We start from the raw sequence: 27720 nt of genomic DNA, 5'->3' as shown, positions 1-27720 counted from the left end.
TGTGATTTAGTAACTATCTGCTGGTACTATATTCTGATCCAGCAGTTACCAAATACCCTTGCACATAAACACCACATGCTGTCTAGAAAATATGGACAACCTTCAGAGTTTAGCAGCAAACGAATCCCCTAAAGACACAAAGCCTGTCCCAATGAGACACTTGGTGTGCTATATACAGTTTCAATACACATGGTAGAGAATGAAGACCTGAGGGACAGTACAAGATGCAAGCTGGTGTGAGAGGTCTGAAGGATCAATGTTCCTTTGCTTTGTTCCTGACACAGGACCATCTCCCACCAGGTTCAGGGAAGAAACTGCCTCTTTTGCTGAGTTCAGTCTCTACACATTTCAGTGTTGCTCATGAAAATCTTGGTGACGTTACCTGAAGCAATAATGAAGTGTATAATTCTACAGTCCTGAGCTCTAGCTAGCAAAAGCTTTGTCTCTTTATCTTGACCCTGCAAATCTTGTTGCAGAACCTGAAAGAAAAACTGTTTAAGGCACTGAAGCCCCTTCAGATAGTGAATGTGATCGTGGTGGCTTATAAACCCGGATGTGAAATTTCAGTTTGACAGTTCCACAAGTCATTTGATACCACACAGGCAATATTGTAAGCTTGTGTTTTATTTCTGAATCCCTGATGTGGAAAATGAAAGACAGACAGTTTGAGCTCTTGGAGCTGCATTTTGAGCAAGGATAAATACCTGAAAAGGAATTCAACTAAATCATAAAACACTAGGCTTGAAATCAGGACAGCTATACAGAAAAGTATTCTAGAATAGTCACTATGCTTCAAATTAACCCTATCTCTTCTTATTTCAGAGCAACTTCCTTGTCTTCTGGGAATGTTCTTTGCAGGATGTCTTTGCAGGACAGTTCCTTGTAGGATGTGCTCACCTCAGAGCTGCCTGTCATTGCAAGGTGCTGAAGACTAATTAGGTTCAATGTACTTCTAAGGCTGTGCTTGCTCATCTTTGCCCATTAGCAGAACAAATTCTGCACCTCTTCTCTGACACACCTAGAGCTGCAAAGGCCCTTTGTATGCAGGCAGAAATGCTGCGGGAAGGCCCTTGGGCACAGGCAGAATATTTAAATTTCTCATCTGGCTTAAGCTGTCCTGACTAAACTGTGTGGAGCAGGGTGTCTGTATTTGTTAACAGCAAATCTTCACACTTAAAGGAGAGGTAGGATGCTTTTTACTTAACTCCTTGCTTTGGAGTGACTTCTGATTAGGTGTCTGTCTACAGTCTTGGTTTTTGGGAGGAAGCATCCTTAATTCTTACTGCACCCTGATGCTTGCAGGCAGGTTTAGTGTCTCAGCCCTCCTGGTTTCCATAGGAAAAGGGCAGCAGGTATACATTTTAGGGCTAATAAGTACCACTGGGATATTGCATGAAGATGTTCTCTCAACTATGTCGTTCTCTGGGACAGAAGTTTCTACAGGAGAGAGCTATTTCAGATGAGTGCTTCAGTGCCAATGGGAAAAACATAGGGATAGAGTTTAAAATGGACTGAGAGGAAAAACATTTTCTTTGAACCAACTTGCTGAGTCTCCTACATTCCATTAAGAAACATTTTATAACCTCTGGTCTTTTTAAAGCAAGAGTATGAGCCTGCCCCTCACCACATAAAGACCAGAACTTTCTTCTACTCCTATTGTAAGACAGTGTGCTTTGTGCTTTTTAGAAGGGTCCCGGTGTATTCCTGGGTCAGGAACCAAAAGTCTGGGGGGCTGGGGGTGGTGTTTAAACGCCTCAGCAGTGAGATGGGAGGAATGCAGGAGCACGGGGATATGCTCTGTAGGACAGAGTGAAGGCATCTAAGTAGCAAACTCTGGTTGATCCAAGTGAGAGCACCCAGAGTGGAAGGCCCCTTGAATGCTCATGACCTTGAGATTCCACATAGAGAACACGTTCTGTTGGATGCCTGGTGAATGGACAGGGCACTGGGCTTTGAAGATACTGCCAGAGATGTTTGGACAAGATGGGGGAGACACAGGTGAAGATACAACCTCCTCAGCTAAAAGTATTCTGACTGATGGCTTTCTCTCCCCTGGGAAACAGAGGCATTTCACATATTCACACCCCCAAATGTTTTTCTCAGACATGATCTTTATGGTCCCTTTCTTTTACAAGAAACTTATTTTGACATTAAAATAGACTGAAAGCAAACTAATCTGGAGGCCAAGCAGGTCGCAAAAGAAATCTCATCTACTCCCAACCACTTCTACACAATTACAACACAAGCTGACATGTTTATGTGTGGAGCCTCCCACTGATGTGGTATTCAACTATTTAAAGGTCTAAAAGCATTTATTGTCCCCAGGCTTTTTTGAAGTAAATTTCTAGTCTAATAATTACATTAGAATTGAAGTGACTGAACTAAGGTAATACAAGAAATCTCTGAAAGATACAAATTCGAATTCAAGTCGTTGGTTTTCAAAGACATCTACTCCTTAATGACAACTACATCGTAAGACATAAGTACCCCAAGCTAATTCAGGTAGGCACTACACCATTTATTTTGTCCTAGCTGCTGTTTGACTAGTCTTTCCCAAATAAAGAAAGCAGTTTGCCTCCCCATTAGGGCTACTTTGCATCTTCAACAGTGTTTCTTGCAGATTAAAAAAGTGGGAGAACAAAACTGTTCTGGCTGAGCTGATACTAAAGCTTTTATTTGAAGCCAGCCCTGATGATCAGCAAACCTGTCCCCAAAATCATAACACTGGGACAAGCAAATGGATTCCTACTACAGATAAAACACAGTCTGTAGAAGCACAGAAACTCTGCAAGTGGTTTCTAAGAAACATGGTAAAGAAAGCTCCTCACAGAAAGGGCATTCCAGGAAAGCTCTTTACATTTAAGGACAAACATTTCCCTGAGTCATAACTACATTTAACTTCCATATGTTAGAGAAGGAGGAGGTTGTGGAGTAAAGGAAATGGGAGGTTCCTCTAGTAAAAAACTTCAGATGAGCAGTTGCTTCTTCAGGCATCTGCCTGTAGGATTATGCCAGACGAGAACTTTGCATCCATATGGTGCGCTGCAAACAAGGCCCTCGCTGCTGTACAAACATCAGCTGATTTTTGCACATCTTTTGTTTGCCTTCTAGCAAGCAGTAGAGAGAACCCTCTAATCTCTGCTGGGGCTTGCTGGGTTCTGCCATAATTACAGAGGAAGCAGGAAATTAAAAGGTACTGTATTCTTCAGCGACAGGGAGAAGTTGAGGTAGCAAACAATTGTGACTGGCCAAGACCACACAAGAAGTGAGAGAACCCTCAGACTTCTGTCTCCTCATTTGCAGCCCCCATTGGGAGACACAGGACTTCTTGCATTAAAACCAGGATCGCTCTACATAAAGCATCATGAAACTTGGAAAGTGGATCACTGCACCCAGTGGATGTCTGGATAATCTCCTGGCTACCTGTGCCTCTTTGGCACACAGGGACACAGGCAAAGGATGTCTTACAGCTCAGCTCCTCAGAGTAAATCACCCTGGCCTTGAGCACAAGTGGCTGCACACCTTCTTCTTTAGTGACTTCATGACTCTTAACTGAGGGACTTAAAATTATCAACTCTGAGTCCTCACATTGGTAGAGCTCTTTTGAAGAACACTACCCCACAGGGGGTTTGATAAGGATGTTTTAAAGCACAGTGGTGTAGCTGAAGTATTTGTCTACAGTGAGACACATCTTTCTGCTGCTTGGTTACAGACATATAAGGTTTTTTTACGTAGGAATCTGGGTGACAGTTTTAAAAAATAAAAGAGAAATAAACCACAAAAAAACGCAAAAAAACCCCCCACAATGAACAAAAGACCCATCCCAAAACTAAAAACAAGAACACAAACCTGCAACACTTTGAATGGCTCTAGCTTGAAATGTTATTAGACTTCTGAAAAAGCATGTTTGTGTGTTATCTTCTTTTGTAAGAGCTGCATATCCTTAGTTCCAAGGGAAAAGAATGCCTTATGGATGGCCCAGCCAGCACAGAGCTGTGCCTTCCACATAAAGTGCCCTTGCAAAAGAAAGGAGATTTTGCTCTCCATTCCACTGGCGTTGGTTTGTGTAGTCAAGCTGTTGTAGAAGTTTCTAGATGACAGACTTTAAGACGCCATTCATCTGTTCAGCCTTAAGAAAAACTACCCCATAGTGCTATAACTGTGGTGAAAGGGGTCCTCTGTCAGGAAAACGGTATTTTTGTGCCAATTTTGTTTGCTTGTTTTTAATACCTGTGCTGAGACTTCAAGTGCCACTCAGTTGTTTCTCTTTGATGGAGACCTTTGAAATAGATTAACTCAAGAAGCTTTTTGATTTGTGGAGCTGAGCACATATAAAATCATCTAGATGGCTGAGAGCCAGATGCAGTCTCCTTCAGTCACAAAAGGATTGCCATCTCTCAAGACTTAACTGCAATGTTTTTTGACATTTGCTGCCTTTTCTGCAGCCCTGACTGATGGCAGCAGACGTGGTGAGAACCTCAGCTTTGTTTGAAAGCCCATGGAGATGTGTGTTCAGCCACCCTGATTACGCCAAGAAGTCTGAAAATGTTATTGCAGGTGTGTTCTGAAACCTCACACACAAACAGAAGACTCTTAATAGCTGAAATAGGAGTGCAGGAATTCCTTTCCACCTTCCCCTTCTTTTAGTCTATTCCCAGGGGATTTTCTCTGTCATCCACACTTTGCACTTGTATAGCTGCCCCAAGACAATGACTTTAAGCATCTCTCTGAGCTTAACAAAACCTTCTCCTTGTGTCTCAGCATAAGATGTGAAGTAACTCCAAACTGATGGGAGCTTTTCAAAGCAGGAGAATTAGGAGGAGATGCTGGAAAACTAGGACCAAAGTCCCTTGCTGTCAGCAATAGCTCACTGTGGTTCACTTTAAGACACAGTTACTGGAGAACATTGTAATGTTACCTCAGACCTTCACACCAGCCTGACTTCAAGGTTAAATATTGAAATGTATGTATTTTTTCTGGCTGCTAATTAACTGTTGGTGTAGACACACTTGGACTTCAGAACTGTCATTCATTTGCTCTGTGCATGTAAACACAATCCCTGCACTTGTATTCATATTAAAACTGTTCTCTTTAGCAGTTAAAATTCACTGGGAGAAGCTTGGAACAGTCATGAGAATTGGTATGAATGACACCACAAGTCAGATTACAATCCCCCAGGAGATGCAAAGAGGCAGGGAGGTGCTGTCTTCCTGTATCATAGGAGGAAAATTACAAAACACTCTGTATTAAACTAGTAAAGCAATTAACTTTTTTCCTTTCTAAACAGATTTTAAGACCACTGCTCAAGAAGGCTCAAGCTCTTCTCAAATTCACCTGTATTTTTCTCATATACAGAAATATGGAAACATGTTGAGGGAAAGCTTCCAGAAAGAAATAGAAAAATAACGTGGCATTCTAGATCTGTGGACATCTCCTGTGTGTTTGCTAAAGATCAGGCTTTATCACTTGCTATAGGTGTAAAATTAATATGCCTCAGATTAATATAAGTCCTAATTTCATGCCTCTGCAAGCCACAGGGGAAATGATGAATCAAAACAGCTTTTGCAAAGCTGTGAGCAAAGCAAAGGTTTGAGCAGGAAAAGTCTGACACAAAGGCATCCAGTGTGGAAGGACGTGTCCCCAGGAAAGGCAGCAGACCCCTTCCCACTATTCTTCAGCAAAGGGATATCTCGAAGGGAACAGGAGAAAAAGGGATACTGAGGGGAGGCAGTAGCAATCCATCAAAAACCTCCTTTGTAACAGTGCACAGAAAGCCTTGGACAGACCCAGGGAATTTCAGACCCTTAAGCTCCTGTGCACAGGGACAAATGCTGAAGGGGGCTTTTGTTTCACCCAGCAGATGCACCAGGCAACAGTCAGAATGATTAACTTAACACTTGCACAGGCTGCTGATGCTGCCCCATAAATAGATCTCAGCTGAGTTCTCAGTTCCACAGACTAAGCAAGGAAGGTACAGTTCAATGGAGATATCATGACATACAGGATGAAGAACTACACACCAACCCATGCCTCTTCTTTTTCCTGGTTTTTACTTAGTAATGCACAAACCAAAGCCCAAATGTGGACATACTCCCAGGGTTTTAGGGTTCTGCAAAACTGAACTTGGCCTTATTCTCGCTGGGATAACAGATTTTTCCTCATGGCAATTTTGGACAAGGTGGAAAATGCCATTCAGACAGTTTGCTTCAGTATTGCAGCACTGAAGCAGAAAGTGGAGGGAACCGGAGGGAAGGACAGAGGAAGTTACTTTACAGAGAAAAATTGCATTAAACTCACTTTCCGAATGAAGATGAAATTGAAGTTGCCCCTAAATGAATTATTTCCCCCACAGCTTGTTTCAGCAGCAGACAAACTCCAGAGCACTCATTTATTCACTTGTTGCATTGTGGGGAAAACACAGCGGAAAAGACGATTATCGAGTTGTGTATAAGGCTCTGACTTTGGCTAATACCAAATAAAAACTCACTTCAGTGTTGTGTTGTTCCCTGCATGCACATAATGCTCATCTATGCTGTGTCCCCACAGAGAAAATGCATTTTTTAACAGAAATTTCCGAGTTACAACTGCACTAATGGTGCTAAATGAGGCCTGGGGTGGTGGTAAATGCGCTGAGCTTCGACAGTGAGATACTTTTCACCCCTAATCTAAGGAAGGCGCCAGCAAATCCATCAGAGGAGATTTATTCAGAAGACTCATCACACTGCTGCCCTTGCTGCAATAAAACAGGCTATAAAGTTCCACCAAAGCTGAGCAGCAGTGTCCTGCTGAGCTGATGTAAACGCCAGCGCACGGAGTGCCCCACGCTCAGCGCTCGGGGCAGCCTGAACTGGAGTCTGGGGATAAACAAAGCCTTCCTCACTGCTCTGCAAGTGCTAAACCTTGGGAAGGCATTTGGGTCACTAATTCTTTTAAGAGTCTTACAGGCATTTAGCCAAGATAAACATCTAGAAGTAAGGTGGACACCCAGAATTAATTTAATGCACTGACAATGGTTTCTGGGGCTGCTGCTGCATGGTATATACTCAGGATATTAGAATTTCTTCCCAAGCTGCTCACTGTCCTCACTTGAACACGGTATTCCAGCCTGGCACTAAAAAGCCTAAAAAAAAAGTAATCAAGAAGCTGCAAGCAACTGATCTTCAACTGAAGTGGGCAAAAAAATAACTCTTCTGGAATGGCTTCTGCATAGGACAGTAGATAAAACAGAAAAATAAATGATACCCTGATGGAGGCAGGCTTTTTTTTCTTCAGCACTTTAGTTTCTTAAATTCATAAGTAGCCCATATACACCCCTTGTTCCACTTGAAAACTGGAGGTTTTTTTGCAGGACTGCAGGCTCTGCTGAGGCTGCTCAAAAGACCGTGGATATATGAGGCCACAAACCCTAACTGCCACCAGGTAATTGGGGAGATTTGTATCTCTCCTACATATCTATATATATATCTATATATGTATCTGTGTGTGTGCATGTATATCCATCTCCCTATGCGTTTATACTTCCTGTATTAAAGTTAAATCTTCTCCTGGACCAGTGAGGTATAACCCAAAGCCCAGAGCTGAGGTCATTCTGTGCTGGTCTGACAGCCCTTGAGACAGGAGATCTCCACTTCTCCACAGTGTAACCACCCCACAGGCAGCTGCAGGAGGGAGAAATCCCTTTGCCAATGTCTTGTGATGCTGCTCAGCAGGGAAGTGCCTCTGACTGGGTGAGCTGGATTCATTCCTTATCTCTAGCTGGAGAAAAGATGCAGGGTGTAAAAAGCTCCATCAAAGCCCAAGCACGCAGGAGAGAAAGTTTCACAACAATGTGCAGAGATGAAGTAAAGCAACTGAGATTTTGCCACTCATCTCTGAGGCTGGGAGCTGCATATTTTAGCTTCCAGAACTGCTTCCCGAGACAAATCTGTTTCAGATAAGCTAATGGAAAGACAAACTTAATCCTAATTTGCTGTTTGCTCTTCATTTCTTGGGACTTTTGTCTCCCGTGCACTTCATTACTTCTTCAGAGCGTCTGTGCCCAATTTTTTCTTCCCTACTTTCTTCCCCTTTCTTTCTTTTCTTCTTGAAAAGAAAGCGGCCTATATCTAGGGTGGAATGTCTTCCATAAGGATAAGCTTGTGAGGAAAATTTAACTTCTACCTCCAGCATGTGAAACACAGCTTGGAACTTCCAGAGGCATTGGTTTGCTGGCAAACACAGGTACACTTTCAGAGGCAAAGAAAAAGAATACCCTTGCTGACGTGCTGACCCCACTCTTGTCATATTCTGTGTTCCTGCTTTGGGGACAGATAATACTCAAACTCTTGTAGCAGAGATGCTACAAGAATATTTTGTAACGCAGACACACAGCTATTTTTTGTTTTCCTAACCTTGTTCTCAGAAATGTCTGTACTGCTTCTGCAGACATCTTCCAGTAAAAAAAGCAGCCTGGAGCAGACACCCAGCATGGAAATGTCAAGTTTGAATAGTTAAACCTAAGAAATGTCCTAAGAAACTTAGAAGGGCCCTCATAAAGAAGTTTTGCTTCCAGCTCCACCTGTCAGACTGAGGCTTATCCTGACAGATGACACTCATCCCTGTCAGAAAAAGAAATGCAAGAGCCCCACTGGCTTCACTCACACAGGTCAGCATTTAGAGGCAGCACAGCTGAATAGCTCCTGTTACTGAACCTATGATCCTGACGTGTTGTGTGCTAGTCATTAGCACTGCCTCCTCATTATTTTAATTGCCAAAGCTCTTAGCAGACCACTTCTTTTCTCTTTTTTCCCCCCTGAGTAGTCCAAGCCAGGCTCATGTAGAAGAACCACACTGCTGTTGAACAGAAAATCTCTGTAACTGTGGGCATATTCTTGCTGTCCTGTGATAAGAAGCCTTCTACTAAGTGCTTGTATCTCGCAGATGAAGACAGAAGGTTGTGGTAAATCTGTATTTATGTGACTGAAAAATATAACATGCTGATAGGGGCAGTTTGAATCATGCAGCTAGCAGGAAGAGTCCTTGGTACAAGGAGTCAGGGTCTAGATTGAGGTGGAATGGTCTGGGTTAGACTCCTGGCTGAGATCACCTTGGAATCAGTTCCTTGGTGGTTTCATCCAGTGTGTCCTCAGTGTGTGAAATCCATGCTATTGCAAGGGTATGTTAGTGCTGAGCTATATAAAGTCAGGTGTTGGAAGGCAGGGGTGGAAAAAATGTGTGAACTCTAACTTTTTCAGATGACACGTTTTCAGAGAATTTGTAGGAAGGGCTCCACATTCTGAGTGAAGAACAATGCAGCACCTCTGACTGAGGAAACAGCACACCATGCTTTTCCTGGATCTGTGGTTTTGCCCATACAGTGCTTTCTTTTGAACTGTGTTTTGTCTTTCAATTCCTTCTATTACTTTCTGAGAGTCTGCTGGCATTGGTTGTGGGGCCACCCCAGACATCCTCTTTTCTCCTCAGGAGGAGGCAGAGCGGGCACAGTCCATGGCACAACTGATCCTGCTCCTGATGGTCCTGTTCTGAAGCCCACAGAAATAAACACAGGCTTTTTCATTTATTTTCATGTATCAGCCTCCTTCTATCTGTGAGGGCCACAGCATTTGTTCAGGACACTGCACAAGGTTATTTTAGTCTAGCACTTTGTGGAGTCTTGAATTAATCTTTAATTTTCCATAACTAATGTTCTTTATAAGCTTTGCAAATAATCCTCTGAAATTTTCATCTAGTTTTGAAGAGTTGTAACTAAAGCTCACCTTCTGTGACTTTGCTTTTTCATCTTCCCAGAGTATTAACTTAAGGTTTGTCTTTCTAAAACTGACTGCTTCTAGATTTCCTCTTTGATCTGTGCAGATCTCCTCTGTGCAAGCTCTTTATTTGCCAGTGTGCTTTCAAATCTTACACCTTGCTCAGAGGTAAAAATATTCATGTTAGCATGGGTCACTGGAAAGCTCTGTATTTTTGTTCTGATCTCCATATGAAAAAATTGGATCTGTATTCTGCTCTTCTTTGTGCTCCTGTTAATCCCTGTTCATGCAAATAAGCCACTTGCTGCACAAATTGTGCTGTTCATTTTAATGAGTTCAAATGCATAAAGTTTGGATGTTCTCATTAACAGCCCTGCAGCGCAGTCCAAACATTGAGTCAGCGAATGCTTTCAACCTAGTGCCATAAAGTTATATGTTAAATAAAACAAATACAGAAAGTTATATAATTTTTTTCTTAGGTACTTAATGTTAAATCTTAAAAAAAGATTTCATAACAGTGCCTGAAACAAAGAGGGGGCTCTATGTGGTTAGTGTGTAGGAATAAGTAGATATATAGAATACAAACACTACTAAGAAAAAGGGAAATGGCCCAGAGGAGAGGAGAGGATCATGACTATAGCAGGGTTTTAGCTTAAGAGGAAGAAAACAAAATCCACCAAACACCACGGAAAGATTCTTAATTTAGTATACTCATGGTCAACAAGATCATATTTTTCAAGTCAGGAAGGGTTATTGCAGCCATCTCCCCTGACCCCCTTGCAATGAAGGACATAAAATGTTTGTCACTGGGGCAATTATTCAACGAGGAATAAAATCCTCGAGTGCTCATGAGGTACCTAGAATTGGCCAGGTTCTGCACTGCTGAGAGTAGCAGGGTAGGAAACCCTGCAGAGGCTGCAGAGTACAGCAGTACAGACAGTCCAGACCCCAGGCTGGTCTCATACTGAAGTGTGGTGCCAAGGGCACCACCTGTGTGACAATATTTAGGCGACAGGGTTTTCTTTCAAGTGCCCAGGCTAAGGCAGCTGCTGTGATTTAGCTTCTGGAGACACAGGTGGCCTAAGTCCTCCTACAGCAGCCAGGTGGTGGATAGCAAGTGTTTTAATGGTACAATTTTCCTTTTTTTAGAAGCAGTGGCTGTGATGTTGTGCTGAGGGGTACAGGGACACACTGCAGGTGGAATCAGGCATTATACAAGAGACAGTCCCCACTCCCATATGATCTGGCACCTCCATGCGTCCATGCACTTCTCTAGGCTATTTTGTGGGTTTCACTGGGACACTTCTTGCTCCTCACTGCAATCCAGCTGGGAACTAGAGAATGCCACTCTGTGCTCCAAGCTTTGGGAAGATAAGTTTTTCTACAGGTCAATACTCATACTGGAAAAAACCCAAACAAAACCCACCACATTTATTTCGTTCTCCAAATTCATTTTGTGCTCCAACAGGAGCAATACTGTTAAAAGCATCCTTTAGCCTCTTCAGAAACTGCAGAGGTGCAACTGGATTAGCCCTTACAAAGTGACCCAGGTGCAGAACTACTCTCGCTGGTTTAGTACTCTGGGAGTCACCCTGAGCATCCTCTGTTCGTGACTGGCGTGCAAACTTTTTTCTGATCTCAGTCTGAGATCTGAGAGCACTTTGGCAATCAGCAGGTTCAAAGTGTATTGAATACACCTTTAGAATGTCACAGGACTGTAGAGCCCTGACTTCGTAAGAGTCACCTGCTGAAACAAACAGAGAGGTCCTGGAATTGCACAATGACTTAGTACTTTTAACACATGATGTCAGACCGCTCATGCTTGAAAGCAAAGCCTTTTTTCAATCCTCTGTTGTGTTATCCATAACAAAAGCACTTTAACCTTCACCAAGAGCAACAGTATTAATGGGAATGAACAGAAAATAACAGTGCACAACCAAGCTTCGAGGTACTTTCATCACGAGCATGTTTCCCTACGCCCTGTTCCAACTCCTGCTGTTGGTCATTGTATTTTCCCTGCCTTTTTGAACAACATGCCTGTCAGCCATCTCCTCTGCAGAAACTAGAGGTAGGATCTAAGGTGGTAATGCACTGTTTTAACTCAGCTGTGAAGGTCATTCTCTTATGCTGAGTCCCCTACTTCTATTTGCAGCCAGTCCCTGTCTGTGCTGTGGCACTGGGAACAGAAAGTAATACTTCCAGCACTCTGATGTGCACAAAAAGCTCCTCAGACTGGATGATATTAATATTTTCACAGCTTACTAGAAAGCACCATTTAGTAAATGTTTAGCAACTGAAGAAATGCTATAAAATGAGCCACACAAAATTATTTCAGGTAAATAAGAAGTCTTTTAGATACAGACCTAATGTGAGGTGAGATTTATGATACTGAACATGGAATTAGTCTTAGTAATATTGAAACTTCGTCCAGCTGGGTGTGAAGACCTGCAGGCAAATCATGATACTTTTCACACCTATAAAATGCTAGAATTTAAGAAACTGCTCAAAGGTCCTTCTGCATTTTCCATGGTCTGTCTCTTGCCTCATCTTTACAGGGATGCCAAACCATCCCGCTCCAGAGCTGATACTGATTTTATCTTTAACATCAGTGGCTGCATGTGATTTTACAGATAAATATACAGCGTAGCTGCTAGAGCTGCTTGGGAAAAAGGCAACTTTACTGAGGCTTCTTCATGAAAATAAAATAAAGAAAATCCTATATATTTTGGCGGCTTATTCTGTAGAGGGAGACTAGGAAAACAACAGGCAAAGCTCCTCTCTTAGTTGAGAATCCAATATATCTGCCTTTTCAAGCAGGAAAGAGTAGAAATAGAGTATGATCTCTTCTACGGAGTCCTAGAAGTTTGCAGAACTATACATATGACCTGTCCAAACTACAGAAGTATTTGTTACAGTACAGGCTCCCAAACTCCTGCCAATCTGCACTGAACACTATGTGAATTTCCACCACAGTGGTACTGAGTTAAATCTCAGGGGCCTCTTTCATGCTGGATTCTAAATAGCAAATTAATGAAGAAAACAGTCATACTGAGTATGTTTAAAATAGAGGTTGTTTGTTTTCATGAGAGAGGCTTGGTTATTTCACATGCCAGGTCAAAAACTGCAAACAAAATTTGCCAAGAAATTACCAAAGTGATACTGAGGATACATGGTGGTGGGTGGTGAGAACTAGACTGGTTTAATTGCACTGAATACTGACAAGAGAGTATTCTTGCATGATGTGTAATTATTTGAGATCACCATGGGAGACTGAAGATTAGGATATCAATGTTTGGTTATCCAGGACACAGCTTACTGTATTATCTTGAGACCTACCATGCTTCCCGTAGATAAAGGTCAAATTTTCTTAACTGGAGATAAATTTTTTTGAAACTTTGCCTGGAAGTAGATCTAACAGACCAAGTCATATTGTGGATCACTATTAAATTATTTCATGTTGGAAATCAGCCTGGAGGAGAACCAACTCCAGTGCACATAACCACAAGAATCCAGTTGGGTTAAGCAGCAGTGCTTGGCATCACAGACTCTGCCACTGAGGTTGGTTAACAAGGTGTTTGTTTTGGCACTCATATTCCCATGTCCAACAGAATGTGGGGTTTGATGGGGATTTTTTGTTTGTGTGTTTTTTCTGCCACCCATGGGTCTAATACTGCATTCTTCTGTGGTGACTCCTCAATAATTTTCAATTTATTCTGCAGTGAAAAAATAAATAGCTCACTCTGATCTTTTCGCTTCTAATTCGTTTTTACACTTTCCTGCTTTGAATGACACTTTTGAAGTTCTCACTTGTAAAGCTCCTCTGGGTCAGTTGCTGGGTAGGTCAGAAAAAGATCATGGTTGACAACTCTGTCTAACTGGCTTCCACTGTTGTGGGGAGTGGGATTTTTGTTTCCCAGGGCAGGAGCAGAGATGAGCTGCTGACAAAAGCAGCTCTCTAGAGCAGGGTTGTGCAAATCTCTGATAGATTATATTATAGTTAGACTGAGAGCTGGATGGAAAGTATAGCCACATGAAGGGGAGAAAGGAAGTAAAGACAAGCTCCTTTTGTGCTTGTGGTCCTGTGGGTCAAAATGAAATTAAGCCCTACTAGTAGTGAAAGACGGGATTGCCAAATATGTTTTTAATGAAAATAAATGTTGCTCCTGTGCTTTATTTTGCTGTCAATAATTAATGTCAGTGCAAGAGCCGTAAAGGATCCCGCAGGGCTGACAGGGGTTGGGTCGCAGATGCTGCCAGCCTGGGAGCCGTCCATCAGGCTGGATCTCAGCAGCCCTGGCCCTGAAGAGAAGTCATGGAAAGGAGCTTTGGCAATGCCCAAGTCATAGTTCCCTCGGTGACTTGGGACGATCAGGCTTCCCCTTCCTTCACCTCAGTTCCCATACTGGCCACTTGAGGCCAGTCCCAGTGGCCTGCTTTGCAGGAGGGCCGTGGTGCTGGCCATTGTTCCCACAGCCCTTGGGAAAGCTACAGCGCTGTTCAAGCACCACAGAAATTCCCTCCCTGGGAGAGTGTATCCTGTGCACTGCCCAGTTGCATCCTTCCACCCTGAAACCTTTTCAAGCCACTTATCCAAACAGTTCCCCTGTGGTAACACCACTGCCCCAGGCCTGTGCTCTTGCTTGTCTGCAGCTTCTTTGCTGCTGGCCCCAGCGCAGCAGCAGCAGAACAACCCGGCAATGTCAGCAGCTCCGTGTGCTTTCAAACCCAGGCTGGATGTTTTCAACATATTCCCTCATTTTCCTGAGTGCAGACTACTGTCTAACATTTCTGGAAAGGCAGCTGGAGGCTCCAGCCAACTTCTAGGACATTTTAAAGCTGCACATATGTTTAATATATCTACTACTTCCTTCCCCAGGGCTTCATGCTTCTCTTGCCATTCATCTTTTCATGCTGCATGCACAGAATATGAGTTATCTACAGCATCACTGCCATAATAAATGGCACTTCCCAACACCTACATGGCAAATCCATTAGAAACTGTAACAGCTGCAGACTAACTCCAGCAGTGTGAATGCTCTACCTGGTGGGAAACAGCCATAAAAAGAACTTTTCCCATTCAGAATTATGAAAAGGCGATAGAAACAGATGCACCTCCCTCAGTTATTTTCCTGTCTCCAGGAAGAGGAGGTAGGAGTCAGGGAAAACAGGAGGGGCTGGTTTGATCTGAGGCAAATGGAAAGAAATGTGGGTTCAAACAGCAGGCCAGGTTGAGAGCTGGTGAGGTGGGAGTTCCGTAACTTTGGAGTGGCAATGGGGAGCACTCCATCAGCACCCCTCAAACTGCCTGTGGAGAGGGAAGGGAAGCTGAGGGGTGTCTTTGCCAAAGCTTTAATTGCCTCTGCAGCACGGGGTGTATAAAAGACTACCAATAATACTGAGCAAATGCAGGCTTGGAATAAAAGCAGGAAATGGATGAGGATGCCATGGTTCCCTCGCTCTCTTACAGCCATTCTTTGTCTCTCCTGCTCACCAGAGCGCTGGGAGTGCCCACCAGGCATGTGGTGAGAGGGTACAAACACCCTCAGTCACCAGCAGATAATCACAGCCCTGTAACCAGGGCTCAGCTAGAGCCTCATTGATCCTCCTTCTTTAAGGCAGTGTTAGTTTTTCATACGCCTAACGTATTTATTTGTGGGTGCTGTAAATGTACAAGGTTCAAGGATGGCACAAAAACAAATGCAGAAAGAGAGTTTGCTTGAGAAATACAGACATAACTTGTTTCTCCTGCTCTGCCACAAAGCCAAAATAGGTAAATTTACCCACTTCTACGACCAACACTAGCTATGTACAGATACACTCTGCTTCCCTTTTTAACCTGTGCAAAGCTGGCTCCATGCAACGACTGCCTGGAGCAGTCAAATCTTGGAACATCCTCAAAGTCCACACCAAGGAATGGATTCCAGGACAGAAGAGACCACTTCCTCTGAAGTGACTGTTCTTTGCTGCATCACACCACTGCTGCCAGGATTAGCTCATCTGGATCTCACGTCCTGAGCATTTGATGATGCACAATGCACTGACAGTGTGGGCAAAGAAGGAGCTGGGGATGAGAAACAGAGATGGGAGGAAGCCCAAAGTGAGGAGGGTGAGAAAGGAACTGTAAATACAAAGTTGTCCTGTGAAGTATGAAGCCATTTCACCATATGCAGTCCCTGGGGAACATGTACAGTTCTAGGGAACCGGCAGGGGGAGAAGGGAGGGTGACAGCTGAGAAGAAACATGGCAAGAAAAGTAGATGCAAGGCAAAGGGACCTCCGATATCAGGGAGGTAAACAACAAGTTTGTGGAAGAAGAATAAAAATCTTGCTGTTTCTGAAAGGATCTCCCAGTGCCCTGGTGGGGAACAGCAGGCTGACCCAAACACTGCAGGCCTTTATCACACCCAGACAAACCCTTCCTGGGACTCCACCAGGGAGCTTTGCAGTTGCCTTTGGCAAAACTGCAGGAGACAAGTGGGCAGGGCAGCTATCTTATCAAAGCAAGAACTGCAGGGGGTGGCTAGGCACAGGCCTAGGGAAGAATTTGTGCTGCACACATAAATCTTGAATCCTGGCATTCCTTCCCCAGTAATCATACAGCAGGCTATATTTAGCCCAACCTAAACAAAAAAGAAAAAAAAAAAAAAAGAACAGCAGGACTAGTTTTAGCTCTAACAGCTGCCACCAGCTGCTCAGAGGGGATACAGGTAGAGCTGATGTCAGATGTAGTTAAATGAGATGGAACAGGGGAGGCAGCCACGCTTGAATGAACAACGTTGGCATTTGGTTAGAGAAATCCTGCATTTTATTATTCCATGGTTAGCCAGAAGGAAGATCAAATGTCGTGCAGAGCATGAATGGTTTCTGCTACACCAAGGACAAGGCTATAGTGAACCGTGGATAGGCAAACAAGCAGAGGAAAGGGAGGAGGTTACACACACAAGCAGAGCAAATGTTTGTATGTCTAGCCCAGGTTCCTGGTGTTCCTTCTCTTTAGTTCCAGCACGACAAGAATCAACAAAGGCAGTTTATGGAAAGACTGTTGACTAAAGAGCTTGTATCTGTGTGGTAAGGCCACAATGCAACTTCCTTCATCCATGGATGAACCTGGGGCTCACCCTCTAATTAGGCATCAACATCATCCACTGGACAGGAGCTTGGGAAGGTCATTGCAACACAACTGTTTCCTTGCAGTATCACTTGCTCCAAGGGGACACATTTGTATTCTTGCTGGGGAAGAAATAATCTTAAAATTAGTGACCTAGTTACTGCTACGACTTAGACACCCACATGCACAGTACCTTCAGAGAACCTGGAGCTGGTTGAAAAGTGTAAAACCAGAGAATGTAAAAAGTGGGAGTGTTTTATGAGTACTTTACCAGCAAAACAATACAAGATGATTAATAAACCTGTATTAAACCTGATCACTGAATAATCACTTAAGCATCTGGTTGTCGTTGCCGTTCCTAAGAACAAAGGAAAAAAAGCCAACTGATCTGCTATGCTAGTGTAAGTAAAAAAACCAGGAAACAAAAACAAAACCCACGGCAGAAAATCCAGTGTCTTTCCATCCACATTTCTGGATTTCAGAGGCACCTTATCACAGTAATCCTCCCTCCAGACATCAGGTGGTGTAGCATGGACTTTGAAGATCTTGTGGCAGCTTTCCCTGCCTTACTAGAAGAGCTGTGAGCTTGATAACTAATCACTCCTTTATAACTCATGTTTCCTCTGCAAAAGTCCCTGAAATGCAACTAGTGGGGGAAAATATATGAGCAGGGATTTGTGAAGTAGAAAAATCACTTTGGGCTTCTTTCCCAGTAACCCACAGGGTTTTTTGAATGGGGGTGGGGTGACAATGAATGCAGTTTTATTTCCCATATGCCCAGACCTTGCAACTGGGAAGTGATCCCTGGTAGCGTTTCAGACATATCCTCAAATAATGAAAACAAACCACAGATTTGTTGAAGGACACTCTGGCTTGGCTGCTGCTTGAGTTTGTTCTGCAGGAACTTTCAAAACCAGGTATCTTTCTCCCAGGTATGTTCCCCCATCCTGGCTTAGACATGGGAAAAGAGCATAAGCCAACAGATACAAATACATGTCTGCTCAGGACTTTCCCAGCTGTGACTCTAAAATAACTGGAGTTGCTGAGATCTTCATTTCTGTGATGGCACAGGCTCTTTGCGAGGTGACACCTACCAAAACCACATTTCTGGTCACCCTTTTGCCCAAATGGAAGCATCCGAGCTGTTGCTGGACCAAAAAGTGACAACAGCCCCGCGCCTCACGTACCTGACAAGCAATGATTTGCTTAGAATCTGACACATTTATTGGGGGAAGCCTGTGGGAGCTTCAGGATCTTCCCTGTTGCTGAACCCTGACACTGAACCATGCCATAAATCAAGCCCCTCCTGATGGGAGAGAATTTCCTGAAAGTCCTTGCAAGGAGTTTCAAAGATAAACCGAGACTTTTCCTGGAGTTTCAATGCTGCTGGATAGTTGTTTATTAAGTCTTATCAGAGGAACAGAGCCACCAGCCTGACCCAGGTACAGCATAGAGCACAGAAAAGCAGGAGTGAGAGCTCTCTATCAAGATTTACACAGCCTTTTAAAGATCATTTAACCAATGCTTACTAAAAATGTGTATTATTTTCACTTTCTTACCAATTATTCAGTGACACAGCCAGGAACTGTGGAATTTTCTATCCAATCATTCCAAACTACTTTTACTGCAGAACATGGAGTAGTAGAAGAAGGAGAAGAAGGTTTAGAGAACAACAACAATCCTCCATTTTGATATTTTTTACTCTTATCTATTTACTACAAAGAGAAACCCAAAACCTCTAAATTTTCACCCTGTGACAATCTTACATAGTAGTCTATCACCTAATTCCCACCACTGTATTTTCTAGTTGTTGTCTGACCGCTGGTAATTTTTTCCAAGGTTGGAGGCTAAACCAGTGTTGTTCAGGGGGGTAGGAACCCTTAAAAACAGGCAGAGAAATATTCTCAGCACTCTGGGTTCCTACAGAACCCATAGCAAAACCCACACATTCCTTGTCCCATTCCTCGGCTGCAGCTGCATGGCCCATCCAGGCACATGAGAACTGCCTCTGCCAGGGGCTGGCCAAAGCACCCGTGCTAACACACAAACTTGGAGTGCTCAGCCTGGCACACACACAGCAAAAAGGCACGCTGGATAGCACACGCTGCAGCTGGACATTGTCTCTTTCTTGGCCAAAACAGAAAGGCTCCTAAGCAGAGGTATTTTGAGCATTCATAGTCAACTGAGTTATGAGTTGGAAAAGCATCAGCCATGCACTGTTAATCCAGCCCTGTTTTTCTCCTCTGGTTCATACATTTTCGCTCCTCTTTAGATTTCTGGGCACATACTGTGTCTTGTGATGACATGGAAGAACATGGCCTTTAAGCCTTTATTAATTGCTACTACTGTAGTTTTAAAAGGAGCTATTTAGGAAATCCTCAGTTTTGTTACCATAGGAATGAAGCTGTAGGATTCAGTGAAAGAACAATTTAAACAGCAGTGTTTAAGTAATTCACTTCAACTTTCATTCTCTGCTCCATCCAAGCTCCTCTTGGCCGTAAAGAAAAAGGCTTTAAAAGCTCTCTCCCCTCCTCAGTGCTGCTTGACTCCAGCCCAAATTAGGAGGTACAGCCCTGTTATCTATAGCAGGTCTCAGCAATGTCCCTTCCCACCCACAGAGCACTTCCTCCTCTTCCCGAGTGAGGCAGCTGCAAAGTGCTCCTTGGCTCAGGCAGAGCTCCTCATCTGTTTTTTTTCAGCTGTTTTAAAATAGTGTTTATGCAGCTTTTATACAGTAAGAATGGGGTGAATGGAGGAGCATCTAGTCCACTGGACAAGAGCAGGTTGGGATGCTTGCACCTGATGAGTTTGCCCACTACTCAGTGTAACTCTGAGCTGGGAGAACTTCTGCGTGCCTCTTTCTGAGCTGGTTTGCTCTTCTTCTTCCATTTGAAAGGTTTAGGTCTGCATTAAAAGGGCAAAACAGGACAGGTGAGTTGATTAGCCACTCTGCTGGTCTTCTCCAGCAGGCAGAGGGAGACAAGGCAAGGAAGAACACTGAAATGCGGACACATTAGCTATTACCTCTTGTTTGTTTTTTAAACCTTTGAACCGTGGAAACGTGATAAGCAGCAAGAAAAGTGGAGTAAAGTTTTGTTTTCCTTGGATTTAACTCTTTTGAGATGCTGTCACTATTCACACTTGTGAGCAGTGTTCTGGTTTCCCCACCTCATATTTGGGAGAGTCTTGGAAGGGACTGCTTTGTAGAGCAGGGAATCTTTCACCCTTTGAATGGATGTCTGGCATTAATGATGAGATGGGGATGCTCCTTAGCTCTCAGTAATGCTAACAGGTCTAATGACTGCCTGAGCTTTAGCTCCCCACCCATCCTGAAGCACAGCACTCCTTTCTCCGTTGCTGCTTTGACTCACTGATCCTAAGTCTGGGTCAGGAAGTGGAAGAGGAGCCTGTCCAGGACATTACAAAGTGTGTCTGTAACTTCAGAGATGCTGTCAGGTGCTTCAGCCACTTACAGATTAAGAACCTAATGCCTGGCTCTTCCTCAGCAAACAAAGATGAGCCAGGAAAGCAAGCCAGTGGCCATATTTTGGCATGACTTTCTGGCAATTACAGTGACCATATTTATCACCCAATGTCTCCTTTTCGTTGCATGTATGCTCCAGCATTCTGCCTTGTGCTCTTGCTTCTAGAGCCTGGCTTATCTTTCAGCTGTCTGGCCAAGTCTGCTCCAGTAAGCGATGACCCCAGGATCCTGTCTCCACAACACATGACAAACGGGTCACAGGGACAGGGAGTGACATGGTTACACTAAAAAAGACACCATCAGCACTGTTCTAGCAGGGTATTGCCCACCAGAGCCAGCTATCTGGAGACTGCTTTGTGTCCAGCCCTGTTTTTAGCAAAGGTGGAATGGCACTTTCACAGCTCCCACTGTTGTTACTGTTGGCTACAGGCAAATAGGTATTTAGAGACACCACCCCCCTCACACACACACTTATTTCTCTGGAGTTGGCCAAGCTGTTGAAACTGGATCCTTTTATGGGAATGTACAAGAGGGGTTTTCACAAGCAAGCTGGAGATTCTGGGAGGCACAGTTGCTGCTCTGTTGAGGTAGCTGATAGCGCTCTGTGGTCCTTCCACTCCATTAAATTCACCTTGTTGTGCTGCCCACTTATTTGTGCTTTCATTTCCACACATATTCACATATGTATGGTCACAGTCAAAAGAGGGGACCTTATTCATATTTTATGTAATATTTCCTTGCATCTCAAAAGGGAATAAAAAGAGAGAGGAGGAAGACTTCGAAGGACTAGGATGTTTTTATTGGCTTTCCATTTGTCTCCCACCCGGTTCCAGAACTACAGGAAAACATTTTTACTGTTTATGCTATCCTAGTATATATTGAAGTCTACAAAAAGGATACAACAGGTAAAAAAGGCTCTTGTTGATCCTATGCTGGTGTAGCATTTTAACTGAGCACTTAAAAGGTAGTTTTGTATTTTTTAGATATAAGCTTTCAAACTACTAAGAAAGCCAGGGTGAGGGGACTCTTTCAGTGTTTCAGTTTTCCTGCAAATATTTCAATGTTCTCTTGCATTATTTTGAATCCAGCCAAAAGACTGGACAACCACAGAAACCATCAACTGAATGTAAGATAAACCCAAAGGGGAACCACTGAAGTTGCAAAACTTGGGTTGGACAGTGAAACATGAATACAAAAGAGGGGATGGGGTGAGCACAGCAGGGAAGAAGGAAGAGTTTAAACTTATCCCAGTATATTATCAGCATTCCCTCAGGCATTCTATTCAAAAAGGTGGAATTTAATCTGCATTGCCTTTGAATAAGCAGTATAATCTCTAAGAAATTCTGCCTCACATATGCCTTTCTTCCTGATAGCTGACAGAGCTGCTTCACTGACAGTGTTCTGGTGAAATACCCTCTGGGTAAATGTGCTTTTATAAACAACCCATTCCCAAGTTACTGAAACTGTAATACATTTATGGGACAGCACCTTGGCATGTGTAATATAAAAGTCACTTTGGGGAACTGGAGCTGGTTGATGGCAGCTGAGTCTAGCTTAATGCTCTTACCAGGACATCCTATCTCCTGCCTACTCTTGTGCAGATTTTTTCCTAAAATAAACAGGATCTTGCAGTTCCCAAACTGCCACAGGAGCATGATTAGGCTCAGTCTCCTCATCTCCCCATCCCTGTGGTGCAAGGACTTGTTAGAGTGGTCATGGAGCTGTCATGTTAATGCAACACCCCTGAACTACCCAACTGCAACCCTCACACTCTGCTCCTCGTCTCACCGGAGGAAAGGCTGTCTGTAGAAATGGATTTTTAACATTTATGCCTCCCCCTTGTGTGTCTACCATACCAACTCGCCAGACTATGTTTATTTCTCAAAAGATCTCTACAAATGCACACTTTACACATGGTGTTGCCATAATTTCCTGGTAAATATGTAAACCCAGGAGAGCACAGAGAACAAAACTTCTTTGAGTTGCTGAGTCTAAAATTTCCTGTGGAAATCAGCCAGAATTAAAACTGTTACAGAAGTTATCTAATACTTAACAGAGGCTAGGGAGCATAATATTCCATGCCTTCATTGAGCACAAGCTATGAAGAGACAAATTGAACATTACTAACTCTGTTTCCCCAGGAAAAAATAATGTTGCCACTCACTTCATGAAAAATGGGTTTGATTTGGGCTGGGAAATTTGTTTTGCTGTTGTTTGCTGTTGGGCTTTTTTTTAAAAAGTGATAAAAGTACTTTCATTTGATAGAACCTAGAGAAAATAACATGAAAAGCCAAGGAAGAGAGAATTCCTGGCCTGATTCCAACCTCCCCGACAAGAAGGTGGTCAGAGATGCCCTTTTTTACCAGGAGTTTGTCTGCACAGAGGGAGCAAAAAGTTACCTGATGACAAGCAGAAGGAAAAATCAGAAGTCAAACATACCTGACTTGCCCACGCCAGCTCGACCAAAGATCGCCAACTTCACTTCTGCACTCTTGGCCATGCTGGAAGGAACACAGGGCTGGCAAACTCACTCAGTCACCAGAAGTGAAGCAGAAGAACAGTTCCCAGCTCCTGCCTTCAGCTTCACCGTGTCATTGTGACGTCAATGCAGAGCCTGGGGAAGAACACCACAAGGATGGAACTGCAAGGAGCCAGGCTCTCCCTTTCCCCTGCCCGCCCCCTCCTTTCTTCTTCTTTTTAAATAATCGTGATAACTGATGCTATGTTCCTGCTTTGAACACTGCAGTAACACCACTGACACATTTGGCACTGTTTGTGCAGAACCCACCTTCAGCTTTCTGGCTATTCCTCTTTGCTTCACACTGGCACTGTAAGATTGCAAAAGGTACTTAACAACCCCAAGCACCTGCCTTGCAAGGCTCCTAAGGATTTATTTCTTCCTTTCTCTTTCAGCTGAAATTGCATATATTTACTGTATTTGAATCACATGCAAGGAATTGTTTTTTGTAGAATATATTTAATAGCTGTGAGCACTCACTAGTAGTGCCTGCAGATAGCTAATCTTTCCTTGAGCCCTCCAGCTCCAAAAAGGTTTCAATTACTCAGCTGCAGTTGCCTAAAACCCTCCAAGCACTTGTACCTTGCTCACTGCCCTAAACAAGTCCATACCTAGAAAGTTCTCTAGCGCTCCTTTTTAAGCTGCCTGAGCTCATACACAAACATTCAGCAAAGCATGGGGTTAGCAAAAGGATGCCAGAGTTTCTGGTACGGCACTTCGAGCATGGGAATTATCTATATTCACAGTTTTGCTGCATGACCTTGATTTTGCTAACCTGGACAGTAAAATCTATAACCATACCTGTCATTGTAGAATGCTTTAAAATCTTCCGTGAAAACACGGCAATCGTGATGATGATGATCCTCAGCCCTGAATAAAACGTCAAACACTCGGTCTCCCCTTAAAGCGGGGTAGAACTTCACGTGTGAATGCAACCAGTTACGGGTTTGCTGTTGAGCTGAAGTACCCACTTTAGCCGTGAATTCTAACAGTGGCGTAGGATGCTTCCCATGTCAGCACTCCTCTCTCTACAGCAAAATGCATTTCTAACATATTTCTTGAAAAAAAAAATCCCTAAGGCTTTTTCCTATAGGAAAACGCTTGTAAAAAGAAAAAGTAAAGACACCTTACATCGAGAACGGTCCCGATTCATCTCTGACGGCTAAATGCTCCCGACTCCTTTTGCCTAAGAGTAAGTATCAGACCACTCTCACTCTGGACGCACAGATAGAGGCACGAACTGTTTCGGGACGTGGCGGGATGGGACACTCAGGGACTGGGACACCGGCGTTTGCCTCCCGCGAAAGCTCCCGGCCGCCCGCAGCAGAACTGCCGCCCCGCTCCCGGCCCCGCTCCGCAGCCCCGTTTCACATTTCCGTGCAGGTACTCATTCCTGGCCGCCGGCTCCGTCCCTGCGGGCGGGCTTTGCTCCCCACCGCTCCGGGCAGGTGCCGCCCTCCCTCCCGCCCGGCGCAGGGCGGCTCCCGCACGCTGCGGGCACCGCGCCCCCCGCGCCGCATCCTCCCTTGTGCCCGCAACCCGCCGGGAAGCCCCGCGCAGCCCGCCCGGCGCTCACCTCGGTGCGCGCTGCTCGGCGCGGCCCGGCCCGGCCCCGGGCGCTCCCGCCGGCGCAGCGGCGCGGCCGCACAATGCGGAGCGGCCGCACAATGCGGAGCGTCCGCACAATGCGGAGCGTCCGCCCGGCCCTTCCGCCCCTCAGCCCGGCCGCGGCTCCGCAGCGCCCGCCGCGCCCGCGCGGACCTGCCGCGCCCCCTGCGGGCCGCCGGGAGCAGCGCGCACCGGGCGGGCGCGGAGCCGAGCGGGAGGGACGCGCAGCGGGAGGGACGCGGAGCCGAGCGGGAGGGATGCGGAGCGGGAGGGACGCGGAGCCGAGCGGGAGGGACGCGGAGCGGGAGGGACGCGGAGCCGAGCGGGAGGGACGCGGAGCGGGAGGGACGCGGAGCCGAGCGGGAGGGATGCGGAGCGGGAGGGATGCGGAGCCGAGCGGGAGGGGACGCGGAGCGGCGCCGGGCGGGACACGGAGGGCGGCCGAGGCTGCTCCGTCCCTCGCGGTAGCGTCCCGAGAGCGTAACCCGTGCCCGGCGCGGTGCCCGAGAGGACCGGACGCAGCCCTGTAATCGCGCGCGTTCGGCGGTACCGCAGCCTTTAATTATGTGGACAGCGGCTGCTGGTTCATTTGCATGGATTCTGAGTAAGCGCTTGCCCGGCCAAGGATGCTCCGCAGATTATTTTAACATCTCAAGTGCTCTCCTTCCCTCTCTCTCTCCTTCGGTGCTGCTCACCAGTACCAGGCTGTGGCACGCTGTGCAGAGCCAGTCTCTCCTGTCCCGACACATGTGACAGCAAAGTGACAGCAAAGTGACAGCAAAGTGACAGCAGGGCTGCTGCCCCATCAGACTGCTTTCCAGTAGCACCAACTTCTTACTCTGAGCGTTTCCTCCCGACTTCCCCGCTTGGCTTATGGCAAAAGAAAGTGTTGTTATTTCGATTTGCAAACGGGCAGAAGTAATCATGCAAATACCTCAGCCTCTGCAAGAGGTTCGTGTCAGAGCCGGGGATCAAGTTCTGAAATGGATAGGACTGAATTCACCGGACAGCTCTTACTTCCTTGTTTATTAAACTATCCAGTAATGTAAAGATACATTAGTAACAGATGTGAACCAGAGCTGGAAAGCACTTAGAGTTCAGTGGATGTTCCTGCTCTGTTTCTGTTCCAACTCAGATCTGAATGAGATATCAGATGAGTGAAAGAAAAAGCTCCCCCCTCACTGTCTTCCTTCATACAAAATTAAATAGAAGTTGGATTGGAAAAGATTTCCATAGTCCAAGTCTCTCTCTACAGGAGCAGGATAAGTGTTTAGGGAGCAGGGTGGCAGTCCTGAGAAGAAATGAGAACCTAATTCCCTCTCAGAAGTGCCAGTTGCAGGCACTCAGGAGTAGATCTTAAAATAGCTGCATTGCATATCACGGAAAAGAAAGAAAGAAAGAAAAAAAATTAGAAGGCAGATGTGAAAGCAGTAGTGTGGTTTATGCTTTATTTCTTAAAAGCAAAGGCTTCTCTCACTGCTTGGTTTGCATAATTTAGAGGGATTAGCTTTTTCCATCCTCCTAAGAGAGCAACTAATGTGTATTTTGCATCTGGGGAAATGTGTGTTAGTCTCGAGGACTGACATTTGTTTTATGTCTATGGAATTCACCCTGCATGGGGCTGTCAAATTAAATACGATAACTGGCTTTTCCAAAACAGCAGATAATTTATTGGTCATTAAAATCCCAGTGGCTGTGCAGTCAGCTTGTGCTGAAGTCTCTTATTGGTGCCAAGGCATAAGAATTCAGTCAACACTAATTGTGGGCACAGGCAAAGGTTTCAGAGGGTTGAGACCCAAGACTGGTCCAGGAGTGCTCCAGTTGCTATTTGTTTTCTGTGTACTCTCTGTGTTTCACAATGTTGGTGAGTTTTTGGGTGGTTTTTTCCTACCCAAAATGGATTTTGAAAGCCTTAGACTTTGGTCCTGTAGATCAAGGGCCACCTTGCTTTGTCATAAGCAGCAGTTTTTTGGTTGTTGTGGCTGACGTGGTATATTTTCTCAATTGTTCTGCCATTTGTGCTGATCAAAAAATGTGCTTGTGGGTGTTACCCTGGCATGGGCAGTGAGATCAATGAGTGAAGTCCATCACGTGGCTGACTGCCTGAAGGATTGGAGGTTCCTTTTCTGCCCTTCCATTTTATGAAAATCTGGGAGAGGGGAAGCAATGCTGGGGTCTGATCCCTGATGATCTGTGTGCTGTCAGTCTGAATTCAGCCTGACCCAGCAGAAAATCAGGAGAGCCCTCTTTCCCATCCATCAGAGCCAAGCATCTTAGATTTCTCCCTTTTGCCTCTTAATGAGTCATAGTGTTTCACAGCTTAATTAATTTTTGAAAATAGCACTTTGGTGTATTTAAAAATATTATTCTCATTTCACCAGGAGGAAGAGCAATCCCAGCACAAGAAGATGGATATCTTATGGGAATTACTGGCTGAAATGAAGTTGAGGGAAACTCAGTGCTCTTGGCAGACTCCTTTTCTACAGCTGTCAAAGCACTGAAGTGTTTCTAGCCACAGTCATCAGTGAGTTTGTCCATGGCTTTGTGACTCCTGTGGGCAACACTGAGCCTTGTTACAGGGCAGAGCAGGAGACCTCCTCTCCCTTGGGGAGCCCAGGCACAGCAGATACGTCACTGCTGAAGAGCTGGTCCCATCCATGCTGTGAACATGGAAACTGTGGCCGCAGCTGCATGGTGTGGGATATATCTGGCTTAGCTCCCCTGATAACCTGGCTGCACCCCTTTTTAATTAGGAAGATGCCACCAGTGGTCCAAAACAAGGATTTTGGTTCATTTGTGGTCTAGTAAATGCCTGCAGTCTGAGCTTTAGACAACCCTTCTTCACCAGAAACCTCGATGGCTGAGGAGCGGATAACGAAATAGGAGTGTGAACAGCTCGAAATGCCAATGGAGCCAGATATTCTTAAGTCAAGGCAGAATTCTGTTTCAGGATTGATTAACAGAGGTCTATCCAAGCAGTTACAGTCGACAGAAGTATTTTAGAAACACTCACAATTTCAAGTACCACTAAATAATACTTTACAGGCTTAATAAGATGTATCCAGGTGCTGGCAAAGTCCAGAGGGTTCTTTCTGCCTGGTCTGAAGGTGCTACTTGTTTAACATCAAGTACTTCCACTGGCTTATTTTTTCATCCTGGATGCTTCTGGTGTGTTTTCTGAAGGTGTTTTTTTTTTGTGTGAAAGCCAATGACATTCGATTCTTGAAAGGTGAGAAGAGAGGACTGGTGTGACACTG

The 27720-nt window shown here is 44.8% G+C and overlaps 1 protein-coding gene across 4 annotated transcripts in view; it reads right to left on the bottom strand.

The window, feature by feature from the left end:
- RERG (RAS like estrogen regulated growth inhibitor) overlaps positions 1-24507 on the bottom strand; it is a 96575-nt gene extending 72068 nt beyond the window's left edge. Inside the window, exons 1-2 of one of the 4 annotated variants that reach the window (XM_039570958.1) lie at positions 24432-24507; positions 22777-22951 (exon numbers count right to left, since the gene is read on the bottom strand). In XM_039570958.1, coding sequence (XP_039426892.1) covers positions 22777-22837 — 61 coding nt within the window. In that variant the 5' untranslated portion in view covers positions 22838-22951; positions 24432-24507. Of the gene's footprint in view, positions 1-22776; positions 22952-23656; positions 23940-23981; positions 24269-24431 lie in introns of those variants that run through there. The other 3 variants (XM_010404174.4, XM_010404173.4, XM_010404175.4) reach the window with 3 other exon arrangements.
- Between the last annotated feature and the right edge of the window lie 3213 nt (positions 24508-27720).

Source organism: Corvus cornix, chromosome 1A, assembly GCF_000738735.6.
Source record: "Corvus cornix cornix isolate S_Up_H32 chromosome 1A, ASM73873v5, whole genome shotgun sequence".
NCBI lineage: Eukaryota > Metazoa > Chordata > Aves > Passeriformes > Corvidae > Corvus > Corvus cornix.
The sequence above is the reverse complement of the archived record's forward strand: the minus strand, read 5'-3'. Positions and strand labels throughout refer to the sequence as shown.